The sequence below is a fragment of the Euleptes europaea genome, chromosome 3 (genome assembly GCF_029931775.1).
Source record: "Euleptes europaea isolate rEulEur1 chromosome 3, rEulEur1.hap1, whole genome shotgun sequence".
In the NCBI taxonomy this organism is placed as follows: Eukaryota; Metazoa; Chordata; class Lepidosauria; order Squamata; family Sphaerodactylidae; genus Euleptes; species Euleptes europaea.
Window position 1 is genome coordinate 11,433,315 of NC_079314.1, and position 27,669 is coordinate 11,460,983.

General features: G+C 47.2%; 1 protein-coding gene across 1 annotated transcript; it reads right to left on the reverse strand.

Moving 5' to 3' along the window:
• Window positions 1–1,412: 1,412 nt before the first annotated feature.
• Window positions 1,413–23,991, reverse strand: LOC130474646 (urokinase plasminogen activator surface receptor-like). Its single transcript, XM_056846337.1, has 7 exons — window positions 23,937–23,991; window positions 16,963–17,073; window positions 16,061–16,207; window positions 14,217–14,378; window positions 12,448–12,585; window positions 6,646–6,792; window positions 1,413–1,678 (listed from the first exon to the last, which is right to left on the reverse strand). Exons 1-7 carry the CDS (start codon window positions 23,989–23,991, stop codon window positions 1,413–1,415), a joined length of 1,026 nt encoding a protein of 341 aa, XP_056702315.1.
• Between the last annotated feature and the right edge of the window lie 3,678 nt (window positions 23,992–27,669).

The window sequence follows — 27,669 nt, forward strand, 5'->3', positions numbered from 1 at the left end:
CCTGACAGTGAGGGCTGTTCGATGCTGGAATGCACTGCCTTTGAGGGTGGTGGAGTCCCCGGTCTTTGGAAGTCTTTAAGCAGAGGCTGGATGGCCATCTGTCGGGAGTGCTTTGATTGTGGGATCCTGCATGGTGGGGGGAGGATTGGGGTCACTGGGGATGTGGGTGGGAGGTAGTTGTTAATTTCCTGCATTGGGCAGGGGGTTGGACTAGGTGACCCTGGTGGTTCCTTCCAATTCTATGATTCTAATACAAAGACCCGAAGTCATCAGAGAGGCGATGGCCAGCGAAATAGCCATGCATAAAAGACCATTCTCTCTCTTTCTAAAGTTCTGTTTTTAACAAGCCTCGTGGGAATGTATAGTGGAGCCAGACTGGTACTTAGAGGTAAACAGACATGAAAATAATGAACCGGGACTGTTTGAATGGACAAGGTTTGCTGACTAGAGGAAGGTACAACTTAGCCCCTATTAAATTGCTTGTTGCCCTTTCCCCAAGTCAGAACACTAGTTCCTTCTAGCCAGGTGGAAAAAACTGAATTAGAAGAGAAAGTAAGGACAATGTGGTTAAGACTGTGTTCCCAAATGCATACCTGGCCCCAACAGCAGTTCACTAGAGTTCACCAAGGCCTGCAAGTAGAGAGTGATACTGATCTTCGTAGCATCGTTTGCATCAACATACGGCAAACACGCAAAATGTTCATTGCAATACTATAAAAATACTTTATTGACATAAATAATGCTTATACATAAAATAATTATGGAATAATAGGGATACATCTTTCCCAGGTGGCTAACATATTTCAGAAGGGCAAGCTTTGGTGGACAGCCACTACGGCGGAAAAAAATGATTCCCAGGTCTTTTCAATGTGGGGGACGTATCTGCTAGGAAGGTGTGAAAGGAAGCAGGCAAAAATCCTTGCGGTTGGGAGTCAACCTCAATAAATAAAAATAAATAATAAGATGGGATTTTCCTGGTTTTGATATTCAGGGTATGAAATTGATTTACCAAAAGTGATCTTGCAATAGAATGAAAGTCCAGCATTCTTGCCTTAATTCGCTCATCTCCTTTTAGTCTCCTACAGCTGAGAAAAGAACCCAGGAACCCTAATTTCCAGTCCTGCTCTTCTCTATCCACTAGTCTCTATCCCCCCCTCCAGTTGGGGGCCAGTTGGGGTTCTGGGACTCATATCTGTTGGGAACTTCTACTTTCTGTCCTGGAGAAGCCAGCCTCTTTAACCCCCAGGGTTAAGAGAGTTCCTCGGCAATATGGGAATTGCACTTGGCTTAGACTCAAGGGCCATTGCTACTTCACACGTTTGTTCACAGTTGCACTGCAGAATTGAGGGAGAGGGAAGGATTCCAGAGATAAATCTTGGCCCAGATTAAGCTCAGATGTGTGGTGCTGAAGGTCAGCAGCTCTCTGAGCAGAGCAGAAAGGCTACCCAGAGCAGTAGGCTTGCTGAAAGCAAAACAGGTTGGGCCGTGGGGTTGTGGCTGGCTTGACTCCTGGCGGAAGGCTTCAGGGTGGTCTTGTCGATGATCTGGCCGTTGCAGAGCTTTCCGGTACAGCAGCGGGTGTGAAGGGCCCCCAGGTTCTTGTAGATGGAAGTGTAGGGACTGTCGCACCAGGAAGAGGAAGCACAACCCTTGACAATGGAACTCCGGCCGGAGACACCTGAGTGGAGAAACAAACAAGCCATGAATTCAAAGAAGAACCTTGAGGGGCCTTGTTTTACCTTCTGCCCCCAATTCCCTGCATAGGGTTTCCAGCACTGACTTGGCAAATACTGGCAGATTTCAAGGGTGGTGCCCGGGAAGTTGGAGTTTAGGGAGGATGTGGGCCCTTCTTTGTGATGCTCTAGGAATTTCCTGTATTTTCTATGGTAAAGAGCACACAGATAGGTGGAAATTTTTAGAGCAGGGGTGTCAAATTCAATTGTTATGAGGGCTGGAGATGACATAAATGTAGGGTGGCCAGGTCCCTCTTCGACACCGGCGGGAGGTTTTTGGGGCAGAACCTGAGGAGAGTGGAGTTTGGGGAGGGAAGGGACTTCAATTCCATAGAGTCCAATGGCCAAAGCGGCCATTTTCTCCAGGTGAACTGAGCTCTATTGGCTGGAGATTACTTGTAATAGTAGGAGAGCTCCAGCTGCTACCTGGAGGTTGGCAACCCTACATAAATGCCACTTGGTTGGACCGGACCATACGTCACCGGCCCAGAACAAGGGGGATGGCTGCGTGGGCTGGCTCGTGGGCCAGATAAGAGCTCTCAAGGGGCCGGATCCTGCCCGTATGTTTGACACCCCCGTCCTAGAGCGTCACTATGGACTCCATTTTCTGGTCATTGTTTCCTCCTGCTCCTCAATTTCTCAAGGGCAATGGATCGAAGCTGAGGGCTGGGTTTTGCCAGCCACAGTTGATATTCAAACTAAAGTCAATGCATTTACCTGGGCTGAATAAAGACCTTGCATTCATGGCCCATTACCAATGCTGATTTCTCCACACCCATCTCTCCCCTGGACATCACAGACTCTTCTGCATATCACACCTAATCCAATCAAGCCTGCTATTCACATTTACATACTGTTCCTCTACTTAAAGACCGATGGATTCACATTCTAGCTGTATCTGAAGAAGTGAGCTGTGGCTCACAAAAGCTCATACCCTGCCAGAAAATATTTTTGTTAGCCTTTAAGGTGCTACTGGACTCTTGCTCTTTTCTCAATCTGAAGAAGGGAGCTGTGGCTCACGAAAGCTCATACCCTACCAGAAAATATTTTTGTTAGTCTTTAAGGTGCTACTGGACTCTTGCCCTTTTTGACTACTGCAAACAGACTAACACGGCTACCCACTGTGTTTCTGGGCAAAGTTCAGAGTACTGCTGTTTACATTTAAAGACCTAAACCACTTGGGGCTGGGGTACTTTAAGGACCGCCTGCTCCTGAACTATCCAGCCTGCCAGTTAAGATCTGCCTTCCAAAGGCCTGCTCTCTGTGCGCCTGCCTTCAGAGGAGAGATGGTTGACGACCATTTTCTGTGGTGGCACCACACCTCTGAAACAGCCTCCCCCCTTGAGGCTTGCTCGGGGTACTTCCTTTTAGGCACCAGGCCAAAACACATCTCTTTGCCTAGGCTTTTAATTAAGGTTTTTATTTTACCAGCTGCTGTTTTATGGATAGTTTTTACCAATGTTTATGTCCAGTGGCACATCTGAATATTGTGACAGTGTCTTAACGGTGAGCGGCCCCAAGCAGGACTCTGAAGAGGAGGCATAGAAATAGCCTAGTTGAGGGCTTGCTCTCAACCGTAGAACCTCTACCAAGATAGCTGTCATGTTTGACTTTTGTAGAGGAGACACCTAGTGTTGCCAACCTACAGGGGGTGGCTGGAGATCTGGGATTACAACTGATCTCCAGGCTAAAGAGATCAGTTCCCCTGGAGAACATGGCCCCTCCTCTCCCCAAAACCCACCCTCCCCAAGCGCCACCCCCAAATCTCCAGGAGTTTTCAAACCGAGAGCTGGGAACCCAAACTTTCTACCACCTCAATATTCTAGTGCCTCACCGTCTGAGAGGTCTAAATTCGGCATAGGCATCTGTGGCTGGGGTGAATGTACATTCTTCCCCTGTTTATCCCTGCCATTTTGTGTGTGTGTGTTAAGTGCCATCAAGTCGCTTCCGACTCATGGCAACCCTATGAATGAAAGTCCTCCAAAATGTCCTATCTTTGACAGCCTTGCTCAGATCTTGCAAATTGAAGGCTGTGGCTTCCTTTATTGAGTCAATCCATCTCTTGTTGGGTCTTCCTCTTTTCCTGCTGCCCTCAACTTTTCCTATCATTTTTTAAACTTCATTTATTCCCCGCTTTTCTCCTCGGTGCAGTTCTAAAGTGGCTTCTACTGTTCCCCTCTCATCCATTTTATCCTCATAACAACCCTGAGCGTAGGGCCGCCAGCCTGAATGCCATCCCACGACATAGCGGCGTCATTTCCGGCAGCGTAACTGAAAGTAATGTCACTGTGTCATAGGGTTGCCAGCTCCAAGGTTGGGAAATACCTGGCGATTTGGGGGCAGAGCCTGAGGAGGGCAGGGTTTGGGGAGGGACTTCAATGCCATAGAGTTCAATTGCCAAAGTGGCCATTTTCTCCAGGGACTCTGATCTCTGTCGCCTGGAGATCAGTTGTAATAGCAGATATTCAGCTACCACCCTGGAGGTTGGCAACCCTACAGTGTCGTGGTATGCTCTTGCATTTCCCTGCAATTCTATGGTAACCCCTCCCTAACCCTACTGAAACTGCCCCTCCATTCTTGCCCACCAGTCCACTGAATGCTGGCAGCAAACGGGTGCTTTGGCAGGAATTTGCCCGCTGAAAGTGAGCAAATGGCACCCTTACCCGCGAGGTAGAATTAGGCCGAGATTGTGTGATTGCCCAAGGTCACTCAGCAGTAGGGTTGCCAGGTCGCTCCTCGTCACTGGAGGGAGCTTTGCGAGGGCATGACTGGTGGCTGCAGTTGGCACATGCATGACCCGCCAATGTCACTTGCGGGCTTACCCAGAAGCAACACGGACATTGTTGGACACTGTAAAATAATGTTGCCAACTCTGAGAGGTGGCGCCTAGGCAGGGCGGGGTTTAGGGGGGAAGAGGGACCTCAGTGGAGTGTAATGGCATAGAGTCCATCCTCCAAAGCAGCCATTTGCTCCAGGGAAACTGTCATCTGGGGATCAGTTAGAGTTGCCAGCTTCAGGCTGGGAAATACCTGGAGATTTTCAGGGCCTTAGGAGGGTGAGGTTTGAAAAGGGGTGGGACTTCAATGAGGTATAAAGCCATAGAATCCACCTTCCAAAGTGGCCATTTTCTCCAGGTGAACTGATCTCTATAGGCTGGAGATCAGTTGCAATCCCAGGAGATCTCTAGCTACTACCTGGAGGTTGGCAACCCTAGGATCAGTTGTAATTCTGACAGATCTCCAGCCATGTTACCATAACCTTACTGTAAAGCCCTGCAAAAATAACAGTGGGCAATCCATACCAAGGGTTGCCAGCTCTGGGTTGGGAAATACCTGGAGAATTTAGGGGTAGAGCCTGAACATGGTGGGTTTTGGGGAGGGGCGGGACTTCAATGGGGTAAGTAAGTAAGTAAGTTTATTGATACGGTCTCTTTGACCAGCCAAAAGTTATGCATAAAATTAACTGACTTCATAAAACTGCAAAATTAATATAAATTACAAAATTAGATAAAAGTCTAATGCTATTTAAAATGTTAGATTTTAACGCAAATCACAAGCACGAAGTAATTTTTTCCATTCTATTTTTGCGAGTTTTGATTGCAATGGCACAGAATTTGGCAGTTGGGAACGAAAAGTGTGGCGTTTCACCCATCAGGAGCCTCTTAGTCAGGAATTCTACTGGCTTATCAGGGAATTTACTGATCAGGGGAGCAATGAATTTGATACGGGCCTCATGATAGAATGAACAGCTGAACAATACATGTTTGGTGGTTTTGATATCTCCTGACCTGCAAGGGCACAGCCTTTCTGATCTTGGCATGTTCTTGTATTTTCCTTCTAGGACAGCTGAAGGCAGGGCATGACATCTGGTTAGAGCAGGGGTGGGGAACGTCAGGCCCGGGGGCCTTATAAGGCCCGCAAAATCATTTGGTCTGGCCCTTCATGGATCCTGGCAGATCTCTAGCTCAGAAGGATGCTGCCCTGCCTGAATCTCTTGGGCCCAGCTGAGGACAGCAGAGCTCAAAAGTGAGTAGCTCTATGTGGCAGACACTCGGAGCCGTCTCCGGTCGTGCCTCTTGGCTAAATGTCTCACCAAATATAGAGGCTAATTTTTGTTGATAATTTTGTATGGCCCTCCAATGATGTTATAAATATCCAAATGGCCCTTGGCAGAAAAAAGGTTCCCCACCCCTGGGTTAGAGTGTAGGGCTTCCTATAGTTAATAATTTCTGAATGTGCGAAATATGCTGCAGGGGTAACTAGATATCTAGATTTTTCTGGATCCAAGAAGAAGGGTGATTTCCACAGGTCTGCCTGACGTTCAATATCTTTAACCCTTTGCTTCAAAAAGCTTGTACCTTGTTCTAACTCCATGGCTAATAGGGCAGATGGAGAAAGGCCCAGCCAGGCCAATTTGTTGAGGACCTCCTTTAGCCAAGATGATTGAAATTTATCCTTTACTAACAGTGGTAGCAAGCCCTGGGGGTTAAGGTTTAGCTTAAGTCATGCAATGATAGAAGCCATGCAAACCCTTGCCTCTACCCTCATCAATCCTGCCTCCAATCTGGCTGTGGCATTTGATACAGAGCGAGGTAGATGTAAGGTTGCGCTCAAGAATTTGGATTGAACGCATTCCAATGGAACAAAGGTGGATGAGGGTGGCCCGAGTATGGTCCCATACATCAGTTGAGCCAATGATTTCACCTGGGGTATAATACCATGGAGTCTACCTTCCAACGCAGGCATTTTCTCCAGGTGAACTGATCTCTGTCACCTGGAGATCACTTGTAATAGCAGGAGATCTCCAGCTACCACCTGGAGGTTGGCAACCCTAGCCATACCAGAGTTGAACCTGGCCATATGGTATGACCTTGGGAGAGAGGGGGTGTCGGGAGTTAAGAGGTGATACTCACCATCAATTCCTGAGGCCTCTAAGCACTGGTTCATGAGGCCCTGGCACTGCACCTGGGTGATGTCATCAGGGGCGCAACCCTGGCTAAAGTTTCCCTCACAGCTGTAGCACGTTACCCCATTCAGGGGCAGGGGGGAAGCTTTATAGTCTGCAGGAGAAAGAAGGGGACACTGTGAATATGAAACAGGAGCCAGTGTGGTGTGGTGGTTAGAGTTAGGGTTGATAGCTCTGGATTGGGAAATTCCTGGAGATTTTGGGGTTGGAGCCTGAGGACGGTGGGGTTTGGGGAGGGGAAACAATGCCATAGAGTCCAATTACCAAAGTGGCCATTTTCTCCATGTGAATTGATCTCTATCGGCTGGAGATCAGTTGTAATACCGGGAGATTTCCAGCTACAACCTGGAGGTTAAGCAATACAAAACAGAATATGTGCTGCACTATAGATAGTGGTAAGAAATTAACAGCACTATGGCCGTGAAATAATGATATACTCAGTACTGGATGACAAACATTTATAATGCAAAACATGTTATTATACTAGGGCTGTTGATTCGGTTCGGCCCGAACTGAAAATCAGCCGAATTTCCCTTGATTAGGCGGTTTTTAGTTCGGGACGAACTGAACTCAAAACTGGCGGGCAACCGGGGAGCCGAATTCAGCGAGTTCGGGAGTTCACGAATAAATCCGGCAAATTCGGGGCGTCAGTAAGCAGCATAACCGTCAGTAAGCAGCATTCTCCTCCCCTGGCCAATCGGTGGCCAAGCTGGGTCTTCTTCTGGCCAATCAGTCAGGATTGAGTACTGGAGGAATCAGCTGATGTGCGGCCCGGCCGGGGAGAGAGAGAGAGAAAGAGGGAAATCCTCCTGTGTGTGTGTGTGTGGGGTGCTTGTGCACATTCGCTCCTTTCCGTGGCTGCAGGGGGTGCATTTTTGAGGGTACAGACCCCAAACTTTCAGCGGAGATTCAGACAAGCCTTCTTAAGAGACCCTCCAAGTTTTGTAAACATTGGGTCAGGGGGCCCGAGATATGGGCTCCACCCCTTTTTCCTCTCCCCCTTTTCCATTTCCGTGGCTGCAGGGGGCGCTTTTTTGGGGGTGCAGCCCCCAAACTTTCAGCATAGCTTCAGACAATCCTTCTTAAGAGACCACCCAAGTTTTGTAAAGATGGGTTCAGTGGGGGCAGAAATATCGGCTCCCCCCCTTTTCTCTTTCCGTGGCTGCAGGGGGCGCATTTTTGGGTGTGCCGACCCCAAACTTTCAGCGGAGCTTCAGACAAGGCTACTTAAGAGACCACCCAAGTTTTGTAAACATTGGGTCAGGGGGGCCCGAGATATGGGCTTTCCCCTTTTCCCTATTGGGATGAATGGATCACCCTCGAGAGATGCATACATATGGATCTCATATTGGATACAAATGGAATCATATTGGATTACCCAGCCTCCCAGCCCCTCCTGATGGAACAGAAGACAGCCACAATAAGACCCCTTTGGGGGCTTTAATCTCTAATTTTTCCTTTCTGTGTGTGTGTGTGTGGGGGGGAAGCAGAGTCTGTGTGTGTGGGGGGAGGGAGCAGTTTCTTTGGGTGGGGGGAGCCAAAGGGGGATTTTGCCAGTTCTGCCTGGGGTGTGTGTTCCCCCTCCAGTCTCTCTCTCTCTGGTTTGAGGTGGGGGGGGCTTCAGTTTTGTGTCTTCAGGTTTTCCCTCATTCATAAGATCAGTTAGGTTATTTTGATGCTTGCTCAAAACTGGTTTTCAAATGGTGACTTAAAGAATACACCTGCCTGGTCCCAAGTCCAATGCAAAAGGAGAAATTCCACCCCTTCCTGCTCATTATGCATAGCTAGCTGCCTCTGTCCCTTTCCATGGTCTGCAAACTCCCAGGTGTCAGGCGTTGCTTGTGTTGCTTTGCAGTTGTATTGCTTTGCAAATTTTTTCACACCTGCCCTGCCCTTGCTCTCAGCTGTTTGTCGGGGCTGGGAGCTTTGTGCGTGGGCGGCAAGCTCTGCTCAGAGATACACATTAAGGGTGGGGGACCCCTTTCGGGGCCCATATCTCACCCCCCCCCGACCCAATCTTTACAAACTTGGGGGGTCTTTCAAGAAGCGTCCTTTGAAGCTCCTCTGAAAGTTTGGGACTTTTACTATAGTTCGGATTTGGCTGAATTCAGCCCGTTTAGATTCGGGATATGCCGAAGTCCGAACTCCCCCACTTCTTGTCCGTGCAATTCGGCGGGATTTCCCTTGATTAGGCGGTTTTTAGTTCGGGACGAACTGAACTCAAAACTGGCGGGCAACCGGGGAGCCGAATTCAGCGAGTTCGGGAGTTCACGAATAAATCCGGCAAATTCGGGGCGTCAGTAAGCAGCATAACCGTCAGTAAGCAGCATTCTCCTCCCCCGGCCAATCGGTGGCCAAGCTGGGTCTTCTTCTGGCCAATCAGTCAGGATTGAGTACTGGAGGAATCAGCTGATGTGCGGCCCGGCCGGGGAGAGAGAGAGAGAAAGAGGGAAATCCTCCTGTGTGTGTGTGTGTGTGGGGTGCTTGTGCACATCCAGGATTGGGTGGGTCGAACACGCAGGCTGGAGACAGCCATGTGTGTTGACTGGGGTGATTCGCGACATGCCTGGGAGATTCGCCGGACAAAACGGCCATGCGTTAATGGACAATATCTGTCATGTATGTCTCACAATCGGCAGAGGAGAACACCGAAATGCATTCGCTCTCCAAAGTTCTCTTCAAAAGGATGCTCCTTGAAATCGGATATGGATATCAGAGAATTTAACATTAGGTTCCAGTATTTGGTGACTGATATTTATTTATTTATTTATTTATATTTACAGATATGGAATACATAGTAGCATTTCACTATTTGGATGCCATCCATCCAGGGTGCTGGCTTTGATTTCAAAATATTATCTCCTGCCTACCCATGTGCTCCCAGGGGAGGACCTATTTCTGTGGGTTCATTCTACCCAGCCCTTATTTATTTATTATTTCAATGCATTCTCTCTCGTTCTTCCTCCAAAGTACTAACAGGGTTCTCATTTCCTCCATTTTATCCTCACAACAACTCTGTGAGGTAGATTAGGCCAAAAAAGATAGACTGTCCAAAGGTCATGCAGTAAGTTTCATGTCCTAGTGGCGATTTGTACCCACGACTTTTTAGTCTGTGTGATGCTCTGAACCATTATACCACACTTGCTCTCCACAATCTATTTCTCAGGAATTCAATTTTAACTAGGAGGCATTTTTGGAATTAGATCATGCACGTTTGGCTGCACCATTCATATGCATTTCTTCTTTCCCTCTGGTTCACTGATGTTCACCTATGCATATATAAAGCACTACAAAAGAGCAAAACTGATGTGATTGTACATACAATTGCATCTCTTTGCATGGTATGCCACTGATGCACACATGCTTTCCTGAACTTTAGAAAAATGCCACCAAAAGATAATCTTGACGAAGGTCATATATATAGTCACATCAAAATTGCTTTTTTGTAGCCTTCACTTATCCATGTCAGTAATATAAGAAAGGAGGAAGAGAGAAACTGAAGCTGTACCAAATTGTGCATGGACAGTGCCTATACAAAAATTCACAAATAGAGAAGTTCATCAATAGAACCTCTATGTTTCAAGGCAGTAGCTCTCTGATCCAGTGCTAGGGGCAAGAAGGAGAGTTTTTTTAGATGCCAATTTTCTCTACCTTTTAAGGAGAATCAAAGCGGCTTACAATCTCCTTCCCTTCCTCTCCCCACAATGGACACCTTATGAGGTAGGAGGGGCTGAGAGAGCTCTAAGAGAACTGTGACTAGCCCAGGGTCACCCAACTAGCTTCATGGGGAGGAGTGGGGAAACCAACCCAGTTCACCAGGTTAGAGTCTGCCGCTCATGTGGAGGAGTGGGGAATCAAACCAGGTTCTCCAGATTAGAGTCCACTGCTCTTAAGCACTACACTATGCTGGTTCCCTGCAAAAGCAGAGGAAGGGCTTGACCACGGGTTGCCAGCTCCAGGTTGGGAAATTCTTAGAGATTTTGGGGCAGACTCTGGGAAGGGGAGGGTTTGGGGAGGGGAGGGACCTCAGCAGGGTATAGTGCAGGGGTGGGGAACCTTTTTCCTGCCAAGGGCCATTTGCACATTTATAACATCATTCAGGGGCCATACCAGGTGTAGATCTCCCGGTGGGGGGGAGAGGCTAGGGTTGCCAGGTCTCTGGCCACCACCTGGAGGTTGGCAACCCCAGGGGAGGCCACTCAGAGAAGGCCTGGAGGGCTCCCCCGGTCCTCCCCCCCTCCCAGGCGGGAGGGCAGCCAGCGGTGGGCCTGAGCAAACGAGGCGCCAGGGAGGCGCAGCCCATGGTCAATCGGCAAGGGAGGAAGGAAGGAAATCAGAGAAAGAGGAAAAGGGAGAGAGGGAGAAAGAAATGGAAAAAGGGGGATAAAGAAAATGACGGAGGGAGACAGACAAAGAAAGAGACAGAAAGAGAGGGAGAGAGAAAAGCCTCCCCCCCACACACACACGCCCCACGTGACCTGGCCCCAGGCTCCATGCCCTCCCCGCCCCAGAGTCCACAAAAGGCCCCCGGAAGCCCGATCGGCTCCTGCGTGCATGCTCTGCCGCCGGGAGCCGCGGGCCTCGTCCCCCCCCTCTAGCTGCTCAACAGCCGACAGGCAGCAAGAGGGGCTTACAGTGTGCCCCGGCATTCCTGCACGCTGCGGCTATAGGGGGCAACCTTGGGGGAAGCGTCCCTCTCCCTCCTCTCGCCGGCCAACAGTCATCAGTTGGCGAGAGGAGGTCCAAAGGGCACCACAGCACCCCTGCAAGCCGTGGCCCCAGGAACACCCTCAGGGAGGGCCGCCCTATGCTGAGCCTCCGTGGCGGGGCCCCGGAGCTCCCGAGGGCCACAAAAAATTTCCTTGGGGGCCGCATACGGCCCCCGGGGCCTGAGGTTCCCCATCCCTGGTATAGTGCTATAGAGGCACCCTCCAAAGCAGCCATTTTCTCCAGGGGAACTGATCTCTTTAGTATGAAGACCATTTGTAATTCCAGGGGATCTTCAGGCTCCATCTGGAGGTTTGTCATCCTTCCTCTACGCCCTGCTTGTATGCCAGCTTGGAGCATTTACAGTTGGCCATTGTGTGAAAGAGGATGCTGGACTAGATGAGCTATTAATGAGATCCAGCAGGGCTTTTCTTACATTATTGTTGTTGTTAAAAATGGAGAATTCTGATGGCATTGATTCCACTTTGGAAACAAGTGTCGCTTATTTGGAAATTCATAATTGTAGTTCATAGAAGCACACTTGTTAGCAAAGAAACCAGGAGTAACATGCTGGTTGAGAGCGGATCCAGAGCGACATCTGGAGTTTTCTAGCTTTTCAGGCACAGATACAGTTATCTCAGAGAAAGAAGCTGGATGGCCATTCTGTTGGTTTGTGTTGATATTTAGCATTGGACAGTGATCTTGTGATGGTTTGGACACTTCTGGATTTCTGTCTGCTGTGCCTAGGATCCCACTATTACAACTGATCTCCAGGCAATAGAAATCAGTTCCCCTGGAGAAAATGGCCGCTTTGGAAGGTGGACTCAATGGCATTGAAGTCCCTCCCCTCTCCAAACCCCACCTTCCTCTGGCTCCACCCCTAAATCTCCAGGTATTTCCCAACCTGGAGCTGGCAACCCTAGCCATGCCGCTGTTAATGGCAGAAAGCCTCAATATATAGAATAGGTGGCCACTTCACTAGCTCCAGTTCTCCCCTTCCCCAGCTCGGAGGGTGCACCTTCAGTCCCAAATGGCATCTTACCTCGCGTCTCTTTGTTGCACAAGCTGGAGTCACAGCAGGTGATCAGGTAAAAGCTGTTCCGGTTGTGGAAGCCCAGGGGCTCCTGGCAGTGGGACAACTCCCCACAACCCTTGATGTGCAGTTCATCCTGCAAGAACTCTGCAGGAGGAGACAGAACAGTGGTTGGGAATGCAGACTTTCACCTCTAGGGGGTGCCGATGCCAAAATTACTGCGGCCTTTTATGCATGGCTGTTTCCCTTGCGGCCATCCCTCCTACGACTTCTGGTCTTTGTTTGGATTATGCATGCTGTTTCCAACCATGAGAGGTCGCCTCGCTCTCCCCCTGCGTTTCCCCGCGTTTTGCCCACATTTTCAAATTTGAGATAAAACAGCTCTCTGAAAATGCGGGCGAAACGCGGGGAAATGCAGGTGGCGAGTGAGGCAACCTCTGATGGTCAGAAACGGCATGCATAATCAGCACAAAGACCCAAAGTCAGAGAGGTGACGGCAAAAAAGACAGGATACAAAATAATTGTTTTTACATTTATGTCCCTATTCCCAGGCTTAGTCAAAAGGCTGAGTGCTTCTTAGGACGTCATGAGGGTTAGAACACATAGAACTGCCACCTGCTGAGTCAAATCGCTGGTCTACCAACGTCAGTAGTAGTTATTCCTACTGGCAGTGGTGCTTTGGGGTCTCAGGCAGAGATCTTTCTCATCATAACTGGAGATCCTGAGGACTGAACCTGGGACCTTCAGTATGCAAAGCAGATGTTCTACCAACTGAGCCATGGCCCCATTTGGGCTGCTAGATCTTCAGCTATGGCAGGTAACCTCCTGCCTGACAGCTCTGGTTGTTCACTGCTGCTTGGGGAAACCTGGAGTGAAATTAGGGTTGCCAGCTCTGGATTGGGAACTACCTGGAGATTTTTGGGGTGGAGCCTGAGGAGGGCGGGGTTTGGGGAGGGGAGAGACTTCAAAGCCATAGAGTCCAATTGCCAAAGCAGCCATTTCCTCCAGGTGAACTGATCTCTATCGGCTGGAGATCAATTCTAACAGCACGAGATCTCCAGCTAGTACATGGAGGTTTGATAAACAAAGATTAGCGTGCTGTAGGATACTCAGCAAACTAGAAACAGCACTTCACAAGCTAGACACAATGATTATAAAGTAGTGGTATTTAATAACATATCCACCACTGATAGTATGTAGGCAAAAACATGTGTTGTTAATTATTGCCTTAAAAGTAACACCAAAGAGAGGACTATGCCTTGTTACAAACAAATAATAATATAGGTAAGTCCATGAAAGGGGGTGCCAACCTCCCTTTCTTCCACAGATATGCTTCTTGAGAGTAGCAATTCAGTAGTGCAGTTGTTCTCAACAGAAGCCCGGTGATCTTTCTGTTTCAGCGATTAACGCCTTCTTCAGGGACCAATGCTGGCTGTTATTAACATTCTCTGCGTTAATACGTTGCCACGTCATCACAACGCTCTTGGATTCTAGAGCATCAAACTGATGCAATTACATCACTTCCTGGTTTACACCAGGAGACATCACAGCATTGGTCTATTTCCATGTCCCTCCCCCTAAAGCTCCCACCAATTGCTAGCACTGGGCTGGGCTCCACCCCTAAATAGACACACCGCAAGAAAAATGAGCTAAAGACCCTGCGGTACTCCAGGAAGCTCATTTGGCTTGGAAATTGTTTCTGAGCTTCTTTCCTGTGCTGTGTTGAGAGGGACAGCTCTCTTAGGTGGCAGGAAGGATTGTACATGACAAAGACCCACCTTCTGGCGCTGTGAAGGATGTGATGTCCACACACTGCTCTCCGGGCCTAGAGCAGCGCATCTGAGCCAGGCTGGTATTGAAGCAGGTCTCATCAGCTGAGCTACAGGAATGGCAATGCAGGAGGTTTGGTGGGCGACCTCGAGCAAGGAGAACGTCCAGCACTGCAAGGGGAGAAAGCGGCAAACGAAATAAATTAATTGTGTGCGCTTTAACAGACAAATCTGCCTATGGTTGCCTAGGAATGAAAACAAACATCCTGAAAAGAAAAGCAGCTTTCACTTTGTAGATGATGCAAGCATGTCAGGCAACATAGTAGACTACGAGTTGGGAAATTCCTGGAGATTTGTGGGAGGAGCCTAGGGAGGGCAGGGCTTGGGAAGGGGAGGGACCTCAACAGTGTATAATAACATACAGTCCACCCTCTCCTAGAGAACAAATCTCTGTAGTCTGGAGATCAGTTGAAATTCCTGCAGACCTCTAGGCCCCACATGGAGGTTAATAAACAAAATTGGGTATGTTGTTATTAATTTGAGCAACAAAAAGGAAGAAATATAGCAACACACTGCCACAGGATAATAGATCTATGTTACACTATAATAATTACTGTAACCAAAATCACATATAATGCTTTACTATAAGATACCGCTACAATGCATACAAAACTTCCCAAGTGCACAATCAATATAACGTGCTGTATTCAATAAACACCAAGCCAAGGAGTCCAAACAGCACATCGATTCTGTAAGTGCCAACGGTGTCACAAGCCGCTAAGTGAGGTCGTCCAAGATGTAACGCTACAATTCTAGCAGAAGACTATGCAGGTGAGCATGAAGCTGCTGTTGCAGACCTTTGGACTCCTTGGTTTGGTGTTTATTGAATACAGCACATGTTATATTGATTGTATACTTGGGAAGTTTTGTATGCATTGTAGAGGTATCTTATAGTAAAGCATTTATGTGATTTTGGTTACAGTAATTATTACAGTGTAATATAGATCTATTATCTTGAGGCAGTGTGTTATAATTCTTCCTTTTTGTTGCCCACATGGAGGTTGGCAACCCTATGTTCCCTTCTCTCACGAATATGAGGAAATGCCTCTAAGGGTGAAACCATGCACTGTGAATCAGATCTATGATGGGATCTCCCAAGTTTAAAAGTCCCCCCTCCCCCAAACGGCTGCAGGAGTGGAATTGGGGATTCAGGCAGCGATGCTGGGCAGCCATTTTTCTAATACGAGTCACATCCTCTTCCTCGTGTTCTCTTCCTGCGCTGCTGTCAGCTTTGCTGGAGAAAAAGACAGGCAGCATCTGTACTTTCTGGGGTTGCCAGCTCTGGGTTGGGAAATACCTGGAGATTTTGGTGGGTGGAGGTTGAGGAGGGCAGGGTTTGAAGAGAGGAGGGACTTCAATGCCACAGAGTACAACTGCCAAAGTGGCCATTTCCTCCAGGGGAACTGATCTCAGTTGCCTGGAGATCAGTTGTAATAGCAGGAGATCTCCAGCCACCACCTGGAGGTTGGCAACCTTAGTACTCCCCCTTTATGGGACTAATAGCAACTCTAGTGAAATCAGCATGGGGGAGTACAGTTGCCAACCTCCAGGTGGGACCTGGCGGTCTCCTGGAATTACAACTGATCTCCAGATGACAGAGATCAGTTCCAATGCAGGAAATGGCAGCTCTTGAAAGTGGACTGTATGGTATCACATCCCTACTGAGCACCTTCCCCTCCCCAAATTTCACCCTTCCCAAGTTCCACCCCCAAATCTCCCGGAATTTCCCAGCCTGGAGTTTGCCACGGAGGGGGAAGGATGCTGAACACCCCTTTATGCTCCTTTCAACTGACCATTTGGTGCGTGTTCATTGCAGAGTTCTCTCTCGCAGTGCTCTTCTGCCAGAAACACAACCTGGTTGTTGGAGAGGTACGAAATGGAATTGTTGGCCTTCCCACTCATGTCACAGTCCTTGTGGTAGTATGTAGAGATCCCTGATCCTGCAGGGGAACAGAAAGGGAGAGTTAGGATGGTGGAAAGCAGAAGATTTTAAACTGCAGCCTAATACACTCTTCACTTGTAGTTTGAACCCTGTGTCATCCTTTGCCTTACAGACATAGGCCTTTTATGCATGGGTTGTTTACATTGCCGTAAAGCCCTGAGTACTTCAGGGCTTTGTTTTCATTATGCATGTATTTTCCAGTCTTTAGAAGTCGCCTCGCATTCCACTTGCGTTTTCTCTGCGTTTTGTGGATGCTGTTTTACCCTGAGTTTAATGACTACCTGAGTCCCAAAAAGAAAGCTGGATACTTGTCAGTTCAGGGTTTTCTCCCCATGCCCATTCTCACTTCTCCCTCCCATTCTCCCTCCCATAGCTTCACCCATCAGATGCCAACTGCAGGCTCATGTAGCCTCTAGTTGCCTCGGGTCCATGCATGAAAACTCTTCAATCTCCATTCAGCTTAGCTATTCAGAAGCAACTCTCCCACTTTGCTGTTAGCATTTTAAAGAAGAAAAGATGTGTCCTTTAAAATACACACTTTACAATGCAAACAAACAATGCTGGGAGCCACATTTCAAACAGCAAAACTAGGTGGAAGGTGAAGGGTTAAAATCCCTTCTCTGCACAGTTGTGAGGCAAATTGAGGCTGCAATTGGCATAAACTATATGACCGGCTTCTTCCAATTTGAGTGTTTAAGGAAATGGGCAGGGAAGCCATTTTTATGACCACCCATGGCCACCCACAAAACTCACGGGTTAGCGTTGTCATGACAGTAGTGCGGCATCGATCCTGATGTTCTTGGCAGACTTGGGGTTCCAGGCAGTTGCTCTCCCCATCACAAGAGTAGCACTGAAGACCGAGGACTATGAGAAGACCAAAGAGGGAAGCCATTAGCAAACTGAGCCTGGGAGCAGCAAACAGGGATGCATGCTAAATAGTCCTGCAGGTAGTTCTGGGTTGCCCCATCTCAGAGTCCATCACATTAAAGAGACTTAGATGAATTTGTGTTTGTACTAAACTGCAGGCTGGAAATGTGGGCCCAGTTCCTCCGATTTGTGATGGGCGTATTCCAGGAGGAGTGGAATTGGAAACCTCAAGCCAAAACCAGTCTCCACACTTAGCGGAGAAATTAAACTAGAGCAGGATCTTCCCATTTGGCTGTGCTTTAGTCTGAATATTTTCCGTATTGATTAATGAAAGCTGGACAATTAAACCCTGGATGTTGCTCCTCTCCCAGAGGGGAAGGTAAAATCCAAGAGGCTTGCGTAGGAATCCTAAGAACACTTTCCTGGGAGTAAGTGCCAACAATGGGACTTACTTACGAGTAGGCTTGCTTAAGATTGCTTTCATCTGCCCACTTCCTATTACCGCTCTCTCCAGTATGCTCAAATCCCTTGCAAGAGCCCTGAGCTGATTCCAGGAGCCTCCAGCCTGGTATAATGGTTAAGAGCAATGGTTTGGAGCGGTGGAGTCTGATCTGGAGAACCAAGTTTGATTCCCCACTCCTCCCCATGAGCAGCAGAGGCTAATCTGGTGAACTGGATTTGTTTTCCCACTCCTACACATGAAGCCAGCTGGGCGAGTCACACTCTCTCCGCCCCACCTACCTCACAGGGTGTCTGTTGTGGGGAGGGGAAAGGAAGGTGAGTGTAAGTTGGTTTGATTCTTCCTTAAGTGGTAGAGAAAGTCAGCCTATGAAAACCAACTCTTCTTCTTCCCTGTTTTTGCTCTCACTACTAGACACTGCTTTCCCCTTTGAGAGCTAGGACAAGAACTTAGAACCACTTATCCCCATTTTGCCATTTTATTTTATTTCATTTTCTTTATGAAACCATTTATATCCCACCTTTCCTTGTGGTTCAAAGTAGCTTACAATAACAGTTACATTCCTTTCCAGTTTAAACCAGAATAAAATAACAAGCCCCAGACCATTCCCTCTTCCAGCTGCAACCACCAGGCATCATTCTCCCCTCCCAGAACTAGAGCTGGAACTCAGGAATTTTGACAAGCTGCTAGGGTTGCCAACTCTGGGTTCAGAAATACCTGGAGATTTGAGAGTGGAGACTGGGAGGGTGGGGTTTAGGGAGGGGAGGGAACTCGGTGGGTTATAATGCCATACAGCCCACCTTCCAAAACAGCTGTTTCCTCCAGAAGTGGAGCAAATGTGTCAGATAAATAAATAATAAATACACAAGCAATCTATGTAGTCTGGGGGTCACTCATTTGTCATTCTGGGAGATCTCCAGCCCCCACCTGGAGGTGGGCAACCCTACAGCATGCCAAATAATGCACTTTCAATCCACTTTCAATGCATTTTACAGCTGGGTTTTACTGTGTGAAACAGCAAAACCCACTTGCAAATTATCGTTAAAGTGCATTGAAAGTAGACTGAAAGTGCATTATTCAGTATGTGTGAAAGTGCCCATAGTCTCTCCTTTGTGGAAAGATGGTGAAGTAATTTTCCACTCGCAGGTTCTCCTGGTTTGAAACTAGAGGATGTTCAAGAGCCATTAAAAAAAACAAAAAGCTAGATCCCATTCCAAAAGCCCCTTAGGGACCAATAAGATTTTCAGTGTATTTATTTATTTACATTATTTATAGTCTGTCATTCTTACTTGGACTCAAGGTGTATTACACAAGAATGAGTCAATGCAATTGACAGGATGGGACATTCAATGAACAATGCAAGGAGAACTAGAGTTGTAGAACCAACCAGAAGTATACAAACAGAACTGAAGGAAAGCATAATTATGATCCTGCATTGAGCTGGGGGTTGGACGAGATGGCCTGTAGGGCCCCTTCTAACTCTATGATTCTAATATGACACATTAAACCAGTGGTTCCCAACCTTTTTTTGACCAGGGACCACTAGGACTTTTTGTTCGGTCCAGGGACCCCAAGGTTCAAAATAAAAATTCAGAGAATTTGAAAATAAACTTTAATCATAACTGTTAGTTAAACATTAAACTTAGAATAATATTTGAATATATATATATTATAATAGAGAACTTTTAATTGAAAATATTAATTTATTATGGGTTTATAACTTTGTTTCGCAGACCTTAATTTAGTTCTCGCGGACCCCTGGGGGTCCGCGGACCCCTGGTTGGGAACCAGTGCATTAAACGATGCAAACATTACATAATAGGATCCTAGTTTCAGCAAGCTATGCACAGTAGTATAGACCTATGGTAGTATGAGCTTTTCAGAGTCAAAGGTCTTTTATGTATAGCGGTTTCCCTTGCCGTCACCCCTCCGACGACTTCGGGTCTTTGTTTTGATTATGCATGCCATTCCCGACATTCAGAGGTTGCCTCGCTTCCACCTGTGTTTCCATGCGTTTTGCCTGTGTTTTCAAATTCCCTGGAAATGCGGGCAAAACGCAGGGAAACGCAAGGGGTGACTTCTGACAGCTGGAAACGCTATGCATAATCAGAACAAAGATCCGAAGTTGTCGGAGGGATGACGGCAAGGGAAACAGCTCTGCATAAAAGACCCGAAGTTCCCTTCATCAGATAACTTGTTAGGTATCTGATGAAGGGAGATTTGACTCTTGGAAGCTTATACACCGAATATCTTGTTGGCTTTAAGGTGCAACTTAACTCGAATCTAGCACTTCTACTACAGACCAACACGGTGACCCTCTGAAACTAGTTTTAAAAACTGGCACAGGTAGGGTTACCAACAGGCCTGGAGAAAAAATTCTGTCCCTTAAGTAGAGGCTTAATGGAATCCAGTTGATGCTATTTACCTCCATGTCCAGAAGATGGCCAAGATGCCCTCCCTCTCATGAACTGCCTACGTTCATAGAATCAGCATTGCTGACAGATGGCCAGCAAGTTTCCACAGCTGAGTGGGGATTCGAACCTGGGTTTCCCAGGTCCTACAGCAACACCATAACCACTATCACTATACTGGGCATGCTCAAATCAGGACATGCCTAGAATAGCTCACAGGATTTTGGCTGTGCAGATCTTTATATTGTATTTCCCCCTCCCCCCGTAAAGGGAAATTCCCAAGGTGTTAACTGAGATTACTGTTTCAGAGAACTTAGCCTGTGGCAGAAAAAATAAACAGGAGTTTTGAGGCACTTTACATCAGCTTTAGCTTTAGTGGAAGTGTTTGTGGACTGCAGTCTACTTCATCAGAGGCATGTAAGGGATCCTCATTAGGTAGATATTTTATAGGGTTGCCAACCTCCAGTTGGAGCCTGGAGATCTCTCAGAATTACAACTGATTTCCAGAATACAGAGATCAGTTCCCCTAGAGAAAATAGTTGCTTTGGAGGGTGGACTCTATTATACCTGGCTGAGGTCCCTCCTCTCCCTAAACCCTCCCCTCCCCAGGCTCCACCCCAAAATCTCCAGAAATTTTTCAACCCTGAGTTGGCATCCGTAAACATATATATACCAGATTGTGAAGGGGAGGAAAAGTGAACTGCAGGATGAAAGGAGCACAGAACTTGAGAACACTTACGTGAGTTGCAATGATATAAAATTCAAATCTAACCTTGAAAAGTACAGAGACCATTCACAAGAATGAGAGCTGGCGTTCAATCAGTTTCCATAGCTTTGCTAAGCTGTTTACAAGCATGTGTAACGGCTGGAGGATCCCAGGAAAAGTTGGGATCCCTTGGAACCAAAGGAAGTGCAGATGTGCCCGCTGTGCATTTGTGCCGGTGTCTGCCCCATGGACCTCATAAAGCATCAGTCCTAGTAAGTTGAAGGCACACAGTGGTTAAGAGAATAAACCACTATCCCTACAGCCTTGCTGTTTCAATCTCCCCTCTGCCACAGACTCCCTGAAAAGCCTTAGTCAAGCCTTCCTCTTAGGTATGCCAGGTCCTTCTTTGCCACCAGCGGGAGGTTTTTGGGCGGAGCTTGAAGAGGGCAGGGTTAGGGGAGGGGAGGGACTTCAATGCCATAGAGTCCAATTGCCAAAGCAGCCATTTTCTCCAGATGATCTCTATCGGCTGGAGATCAGTTGTAATAGCAGGAGATCTCCAGCTCGTACCTGGAAGTTGGCAACACTACTCCCTCTCTCAGTCCCAAAACCCTAAGTGCAATTTATTTATTTATTTATTGAATTAAGTTTCTACCATGCCTTCCCAACAAAAGCCGGGTTCAGAGCGGCTCACACAATAATATATTATACAATAAAACAGAATAAAAACATTTTAAAAGCAATAGTTAAAACGTGCCCTATAAAATCAGTAAGTGAGGGACAACATGTGTCCAATGGCACCCTTAGTTGTAACACATAGGGCCACAGCAGGGCCTGCAAGTAGACGAATCCTCCATAAGCTAAAGGGAGGTAAGCAGGGTAGGGTAGCTTCAGCAGCACATATACTAAAACTGGAACAATACAGAGAAGATAAGCCCCTAAGTGCCATATGGGGATAGCAGTACTGGCCTTCCTCACAGGATAGTTGTTAAGGACTGAAAGATAATGTGTGGGAAGTGCTTTGAACAGTGTAACTGCTGACATGATTCTATAATGATTATTTTAAAAGCTGGAAACCGTTATGACAAGCTCAAACAAAATCCTCCTAACCTTTGTTCTCCCCTCTCCGCACACCTGCAGGATCTAGGATGGTGAGTAAGTGCAGGATGTGAGTCTTACTGAGCTGGGCACCAGGAAGGTACGGTCAAATGGAAAGGAACGATGAACAAATCGGGGAGGGCCCTCATTTCCCACGCATATGCCTCCCTGACAAAACCACTCCCAATAGGCACTCCAGCCATCAATGAATGGAATCTGGAAGCCCTGCCTTCCCCTACCCAGTTCACTATCTTCACCAATGTCTCCTGTGATGCACCCACCTAAACTAATGAATCCTTCCTCAATTGTATTTTTTTACTTGGTGAATACCCTGCCTTTCTCCCCAATGGGGATCCAAAGCAGCTTACGTTGTCCTCCTCTGTTCCCCTTTTCCTCACAACAACCCTGTGAGGTAGGTTAGGCTGAGAGTGTGTGACTGGACCAAGCTCACCTAGCATGCTTCCATGGCCAAGTGGGGATTCAAATGTGGGTCTTTCAGACCCTAGTCTGACACTACAACACCCCTGGTGTTGTGTACATAGCCTCAAGATTCAGTAAATGTGGGGTTTTTTGTCCCCTGATGTATTTGCAGGGCTGACTCTGCATATGCATATTAATCTTACATGACAGTTTGCGCGTGTGAAGCTCAAGCACAGGAGGAAGAGCTTTCATTTCTCCCAGACGGTGTGCTTTTCAACTTTGGCGGACTCCACACATTCAGCAGCCAGCCCAAACATACAATCGAGGGTACAAGGGTTATACATTTTGTAGTTGAATATTTAGCAAGGCAAGGAGTGAGGGGCTGTGGCTCAGTGGCATGCAGAAGGTCCCAGGTTCAATCCCCGACATCTCCAGTTCAAGGGACCAGGCAAGTAGGTGATGTGAAAGACCTTTCTCCCTGAGACCCTGGAGAGCTGCTGCTGGTCTGAGCAGACAATACTGACTTTGATAGACCAAGGGTCTGATTCAGTATAAGGCCAGTTCATGTGTGTGCATTATTATGTAATTGCGAAAGTATTAGCATCATAGAGAATGTATGAATAAGCAAAAATTAAGAGTATCTATTACTAAGAAGCTAGAATAATCTATAATAAAGGGGAATTATTGTAATGCTATCAAAATTTTACATGTTCACCCTGAACTTGTTTCCCCCCCAATTTTTTTATGGTATGGTATGGTATGGTATGGTATGGTATGGTATGGTATGGTATGGTATGGTATGGTACGGTATGGTATTCTACTTTTTAATGTATTTTATTCTTGTCGAAGGCTTTTACGATCAGAGTTCATTGGTTCTCGTAGGTTATCCGGGCTGTGTAACTCTTCCTACACACTTGACACTGAGAGACACTGTCCTTCAGTGTTACTCCTCTGAAGATGCCTGCCACAGCTGCTGGCGAAACGTCAGGAAAATACCAAGACCACGGTTACACAGCCTGGATAACCTACGAGAACCTATTTTATTCTTGTTTGCATTCTTTTTGAAGCAAAATCAAATTCTTTTTTTTTTAAAAAAAGGGTAGAGAAATCAAACAATGCAGATGTGCGTCCCAAGATCGGTGAGGTTTATAATCCAAATTGTCTAACAACAAAAGAGTACGGAATCTGGATGCTAACTATTCAAGTTCGAGTAATCCAGAATTTAAAAAAATGTTGTCATCTTGTAACAGTGTCTGGCCATCCATACAAAACAACTATTTTTAATCATGCTGAACTTTAACAGGGTGGATAAGTAAGACCAGACTGTATTAAGAGAACTGAAACACAAGCATGAGGTCCAGAGTCCACTTCGACCAGGCAGAGAACTTTTGGCCAAGAAACTTTCAGTTCTAACCATTACACAACGCTCTCCACCCTCGAGAGAAGAACTGAAAACAACTTCCCTTTATGTGACTAGCTTTCCTTTCTTTCAGCATACGCTCCTTCCCCATTTTCTTACTAAGAACAATATCCTCTTTGAGATCGGACCCCCTCCTCCAAACACACACACACACGCTTTGACTACTGAGCCTCAGTGGCTTCCCAAACTTGGAAAGCCACGTTGGAGTGTGAACAGACCCAATCTAACCACTGGGACCCACTGCCCTCCCCATTCTGGGTGGGAAATTCGTGGCGACTCACACACATCGACTTCCATAACATACATTCAAGCAGAAAACAATTTGAAGGATTATTCTTTTTTTACCATGCGCCGCCAGCAAAGAGAGGAAGAAGAAACAGGTCCAGAAGAAAAAAGTCATGTCCTTGAGGAGCGAAGGTTGGGTTTCTAATTCACAAGCGTATTTTCCCCTGCCTGTTTCAGCCCAGCGAGGATTCTCTGCCAATGCTTCTTTGTCTGTTTGGCCTCACCTCTGACATAAATTGGAGAGGAACTTCTCCCCCCACTACTTTTGTTGAATTTGAGAGGATGACGCAGCCGATAGTCAGACTATGGCAGGAAGGAGGAGGGGGGCAGAAGAGATGACAGTTAAACTTTGCTGGCATGTGTATACTGCTTAATGGCTTTCCCTTGGCATCTGCTGTCCATGCATCCAGGAAAATATGAAATCATTTTTGAAGCAATAAAGAAGGGAGATTCAAAGGGCCCCTAAACATGTGCAGAGGGCAGGATGCTTTCCTCTCCATTGGAGTTTATCTGGGATTGGGAAAAGGGGATTCCAGCCCAGGAGCATGACTTTCAAGTTTTATTGGTTTTTTGCTTCATTTATATCTTGTCTTTCTCCCCCGGTTGAGAACCAAAGAGGCTTTCATTGTTTTATCCGCACAACAGCCCTGGGAGGTAGTGAGGCTGCATGTGGTTGACTGGCCCAAGATTACCCAGCAAACTTGATCCCTAGGGTTGCCAGCTCCAGACTGGGAAATACCTGGAGATTTTGGGGGTGGAGCCTGAGGAGGGGAGGGTCTGAGGAGGGGAGGGTCTTCAGTGGGATATAATGCCATAGAGTCCACCTTCCAAAGCAGCAATTTTCTCCAGGTGAACTGATCTCTGTCACCTGGATATCAGTTATAATAGTGGGAGATCTCCAGCCTAGGGCTGTTGATTCGGTTCCATGATTTCATGCCATGTAGGGTGAACAAAACATCTCAAGCATGTGAATGTTGAAAGGCAGATTCACTCAATGCAATCTCCTCACGTCTCCCACATTTCTGCCTCATCCTTTGCTCAGACATGTGCTGGGAGTTCAGTGCTCAAAAAACTTAATTCCCTGGTGCATGCAGGCCAGAGTCGATTGGGGACTGTGGTGTGCTGGGAGTGGAGGGGGGGTGAGGTCTCCTGTTATAGCTGGAGACCTCCCACCACTTATTAGGGTTGCCAACCTCCTGGTGGTGCCTGGAGATCTCAAGCTATTACAACTGATCTCCATGTCATGTTGGCTAGGGTTGCCAATCTCGACAGAGATAGGGTTGCCAACCTTCAGGTACTGCATTTCCTTCCTTACCTTTGGTAATAGTGCAGTGGTGTTTATTTTGGTTGCTCAACCTTCAAGTACTAGCTGGAGATCTGCTATTACAACTGATCTCCAGCGGATAGAGATCAGTTCACCTGGAGAAAATGGTTGCTTTGGCAATTGGACTCTATGGCATTGAAGTCCCTCCCCTCCCCAAAACTCACCCTCCTCAAAACTCACCCTCCCAAAACCTCCCGTCGGTGGCAAAGAGGGACCTGGCAACCCTAGACAGACATCAATTCCCCTGGAGGAAATGTCCACATTGGCAATTGGACTCTATGGCATTGATGTCCACCCCTCCAAACACTGCCCTCTTCAGGCTCCACCCCCCCCCACAAATCTCCAGGTATTTCCCAAGGGTAACTGATTTCTATCACCTGGAGATCAGTTGTAATAACGGGAGATCTCCAGCCATCACCTGGAGGTTTGCAACCTTAGCTTTTGAGGATGGGTCAGCTTGGAAAGCCGAGCTTGTCTCCATTCTATTTCTTCTCTTTGCGGTATTCTGGGATGAATGTACCCTCAAGTCTGCCTGGAAGTGGATACCTCACTCTGACCAATCCAGCGGCTCTCCCTCCTGTGTACAGGCATTCACTCTGGCATTACTCAGAGGTGAAAGGAAGGGCTTGGGGCCAGCTCCATCCATTACTTCTATGAAAAACAGATGGCAAAGCTGAGTCCTAGAGAGGAAATGAGACCATTTAGGAGCCCACCCCTGTACTGGAACGAGAGGGTTTGGATGAGGCAGGCAACCAAAAACCTGGCCGATTTCCAGTCTTGGTAGTATGACGGGAATGAAGTCCAGGAAACTCAGAGATGGTTTATATGATCAGCAAAATCAGTTGACCAAAACTTTCTCCAGCGATGATTGGTTGAAGGGCCAGCAATAGAGTAAACTTTTATGGGTTGCCAGATACACAGCCATCCAAGCCCTGAGATGAGGATTGCCAGCCTCCAGGTGGTGGCTGGAGATCTCCCGCTATTACAACTGATTCCCAGGTGACAGTTCCCCTGGAGAAAATGGCCACTTCAGCAATTGGACTCTATTGCATCGAAGTCCCTCCCCTCTCCAAACCCCGCCGTCCTCAGGCTCTACCCCCAAAATTTCCTGATAGTTCCCAACACAGAGCTGGCGACCCTAACTGAGAATCATGGGGTGATGTCATGGGAGAGTGACTGATGAGGTCATGTCGAATAGTGGAACTTCACATTCCACTAGGAATTAGACCATACGGTACCTGCTGTGAATTTACATAGCCATAATTGCATGGCTTTGAAAAGATGGGCTGTTCAACAAAAACATAATTTATAAAATGGAAATTAACTATACAGCCTGGCATATAAATGTGCCAACCTCCAGGTGGTGGCTGGAGATTCTCCTGGGATTACAACTGATCTCCAGACGACAGATATAATTGCATCTGGAGAAAATGGCAACTTTGGAAGACAGACTCTATGGCATTATACACCATTGAAGTCCCTTCCCTCCCCAAACTCCCCCTTTCTCAGGTTCCACCCCCCAAAATCTCCAAGTATTTCCCAACCTGGAGCTGGCAACCCTAGGTCCACACCATACAACATTTGCTGTTTATAGTATTTAATAAACAGTGTCATTGAGAAGACCAAATTGAGACATTAAACAGTGCCTTTTATTTTTTTTAACTCCTTCCTCGTAGTCAGGGTTCATTATCAAGGCCATAACTTGGGTAAACATGAACCACATGGTTCAGCCAGACCTTAGGAAAGATTACATCAGCGGCCTGGGGTTGAGGTCCATGCCATTAATCTAGCAGCTCACACAGCAGATAAAGGCTTTAAGCTTTAAGAGGAACAACTTTAAGATTAACAGCAATTAAAACTTCTAACCCCTATTCTAGACCTAAGGAAATGTGATTTTAGGGCAAGTCTACAAATGAGCGATTCCATGACACCATTAAATAGAAGGGAATGTCTCTAGACTGCAAATTCTACCAATCCACAGGCTAAACATTTCACACACAGGGATGGTCAATTTTAGGCGATTACAATTGATCTCCAGATGATCAAGATCATGTTCCCCTGAAGAAAATGGCTGCTTTGGAGGGTGGACTCTATGGCACTCTACCATGCTGAGGTCCCTCCCCAAACCGTGCTCTCCCCAGGCTCTACCCCCTAAAATCTCCAGGTATTTCCCAACCCGGAGCTGGCAACCCTACCGGCTGAGCCATTTCTGATTGGGGAGATGGCTATTAGTGGGGTGGGGGCCGAGTTCAACTTGTCCTTTCCAAGTTCTTCTGTGTCCCTTAGCTAAATCCCTAACCCTCCAGGGCTGCTTACTGCAAAATGATCACATGTTTGGGGATCTGAATGCTGATTCCCAACATCACATGCTGTTTGCCCCAACAAAAAGATCTTGCAGACTGATAACCAGTTGTTCTCATTTTTGCTTCGGGCTCTGAATGCATCTTAAGGACTTGGCATGGAAGAAGC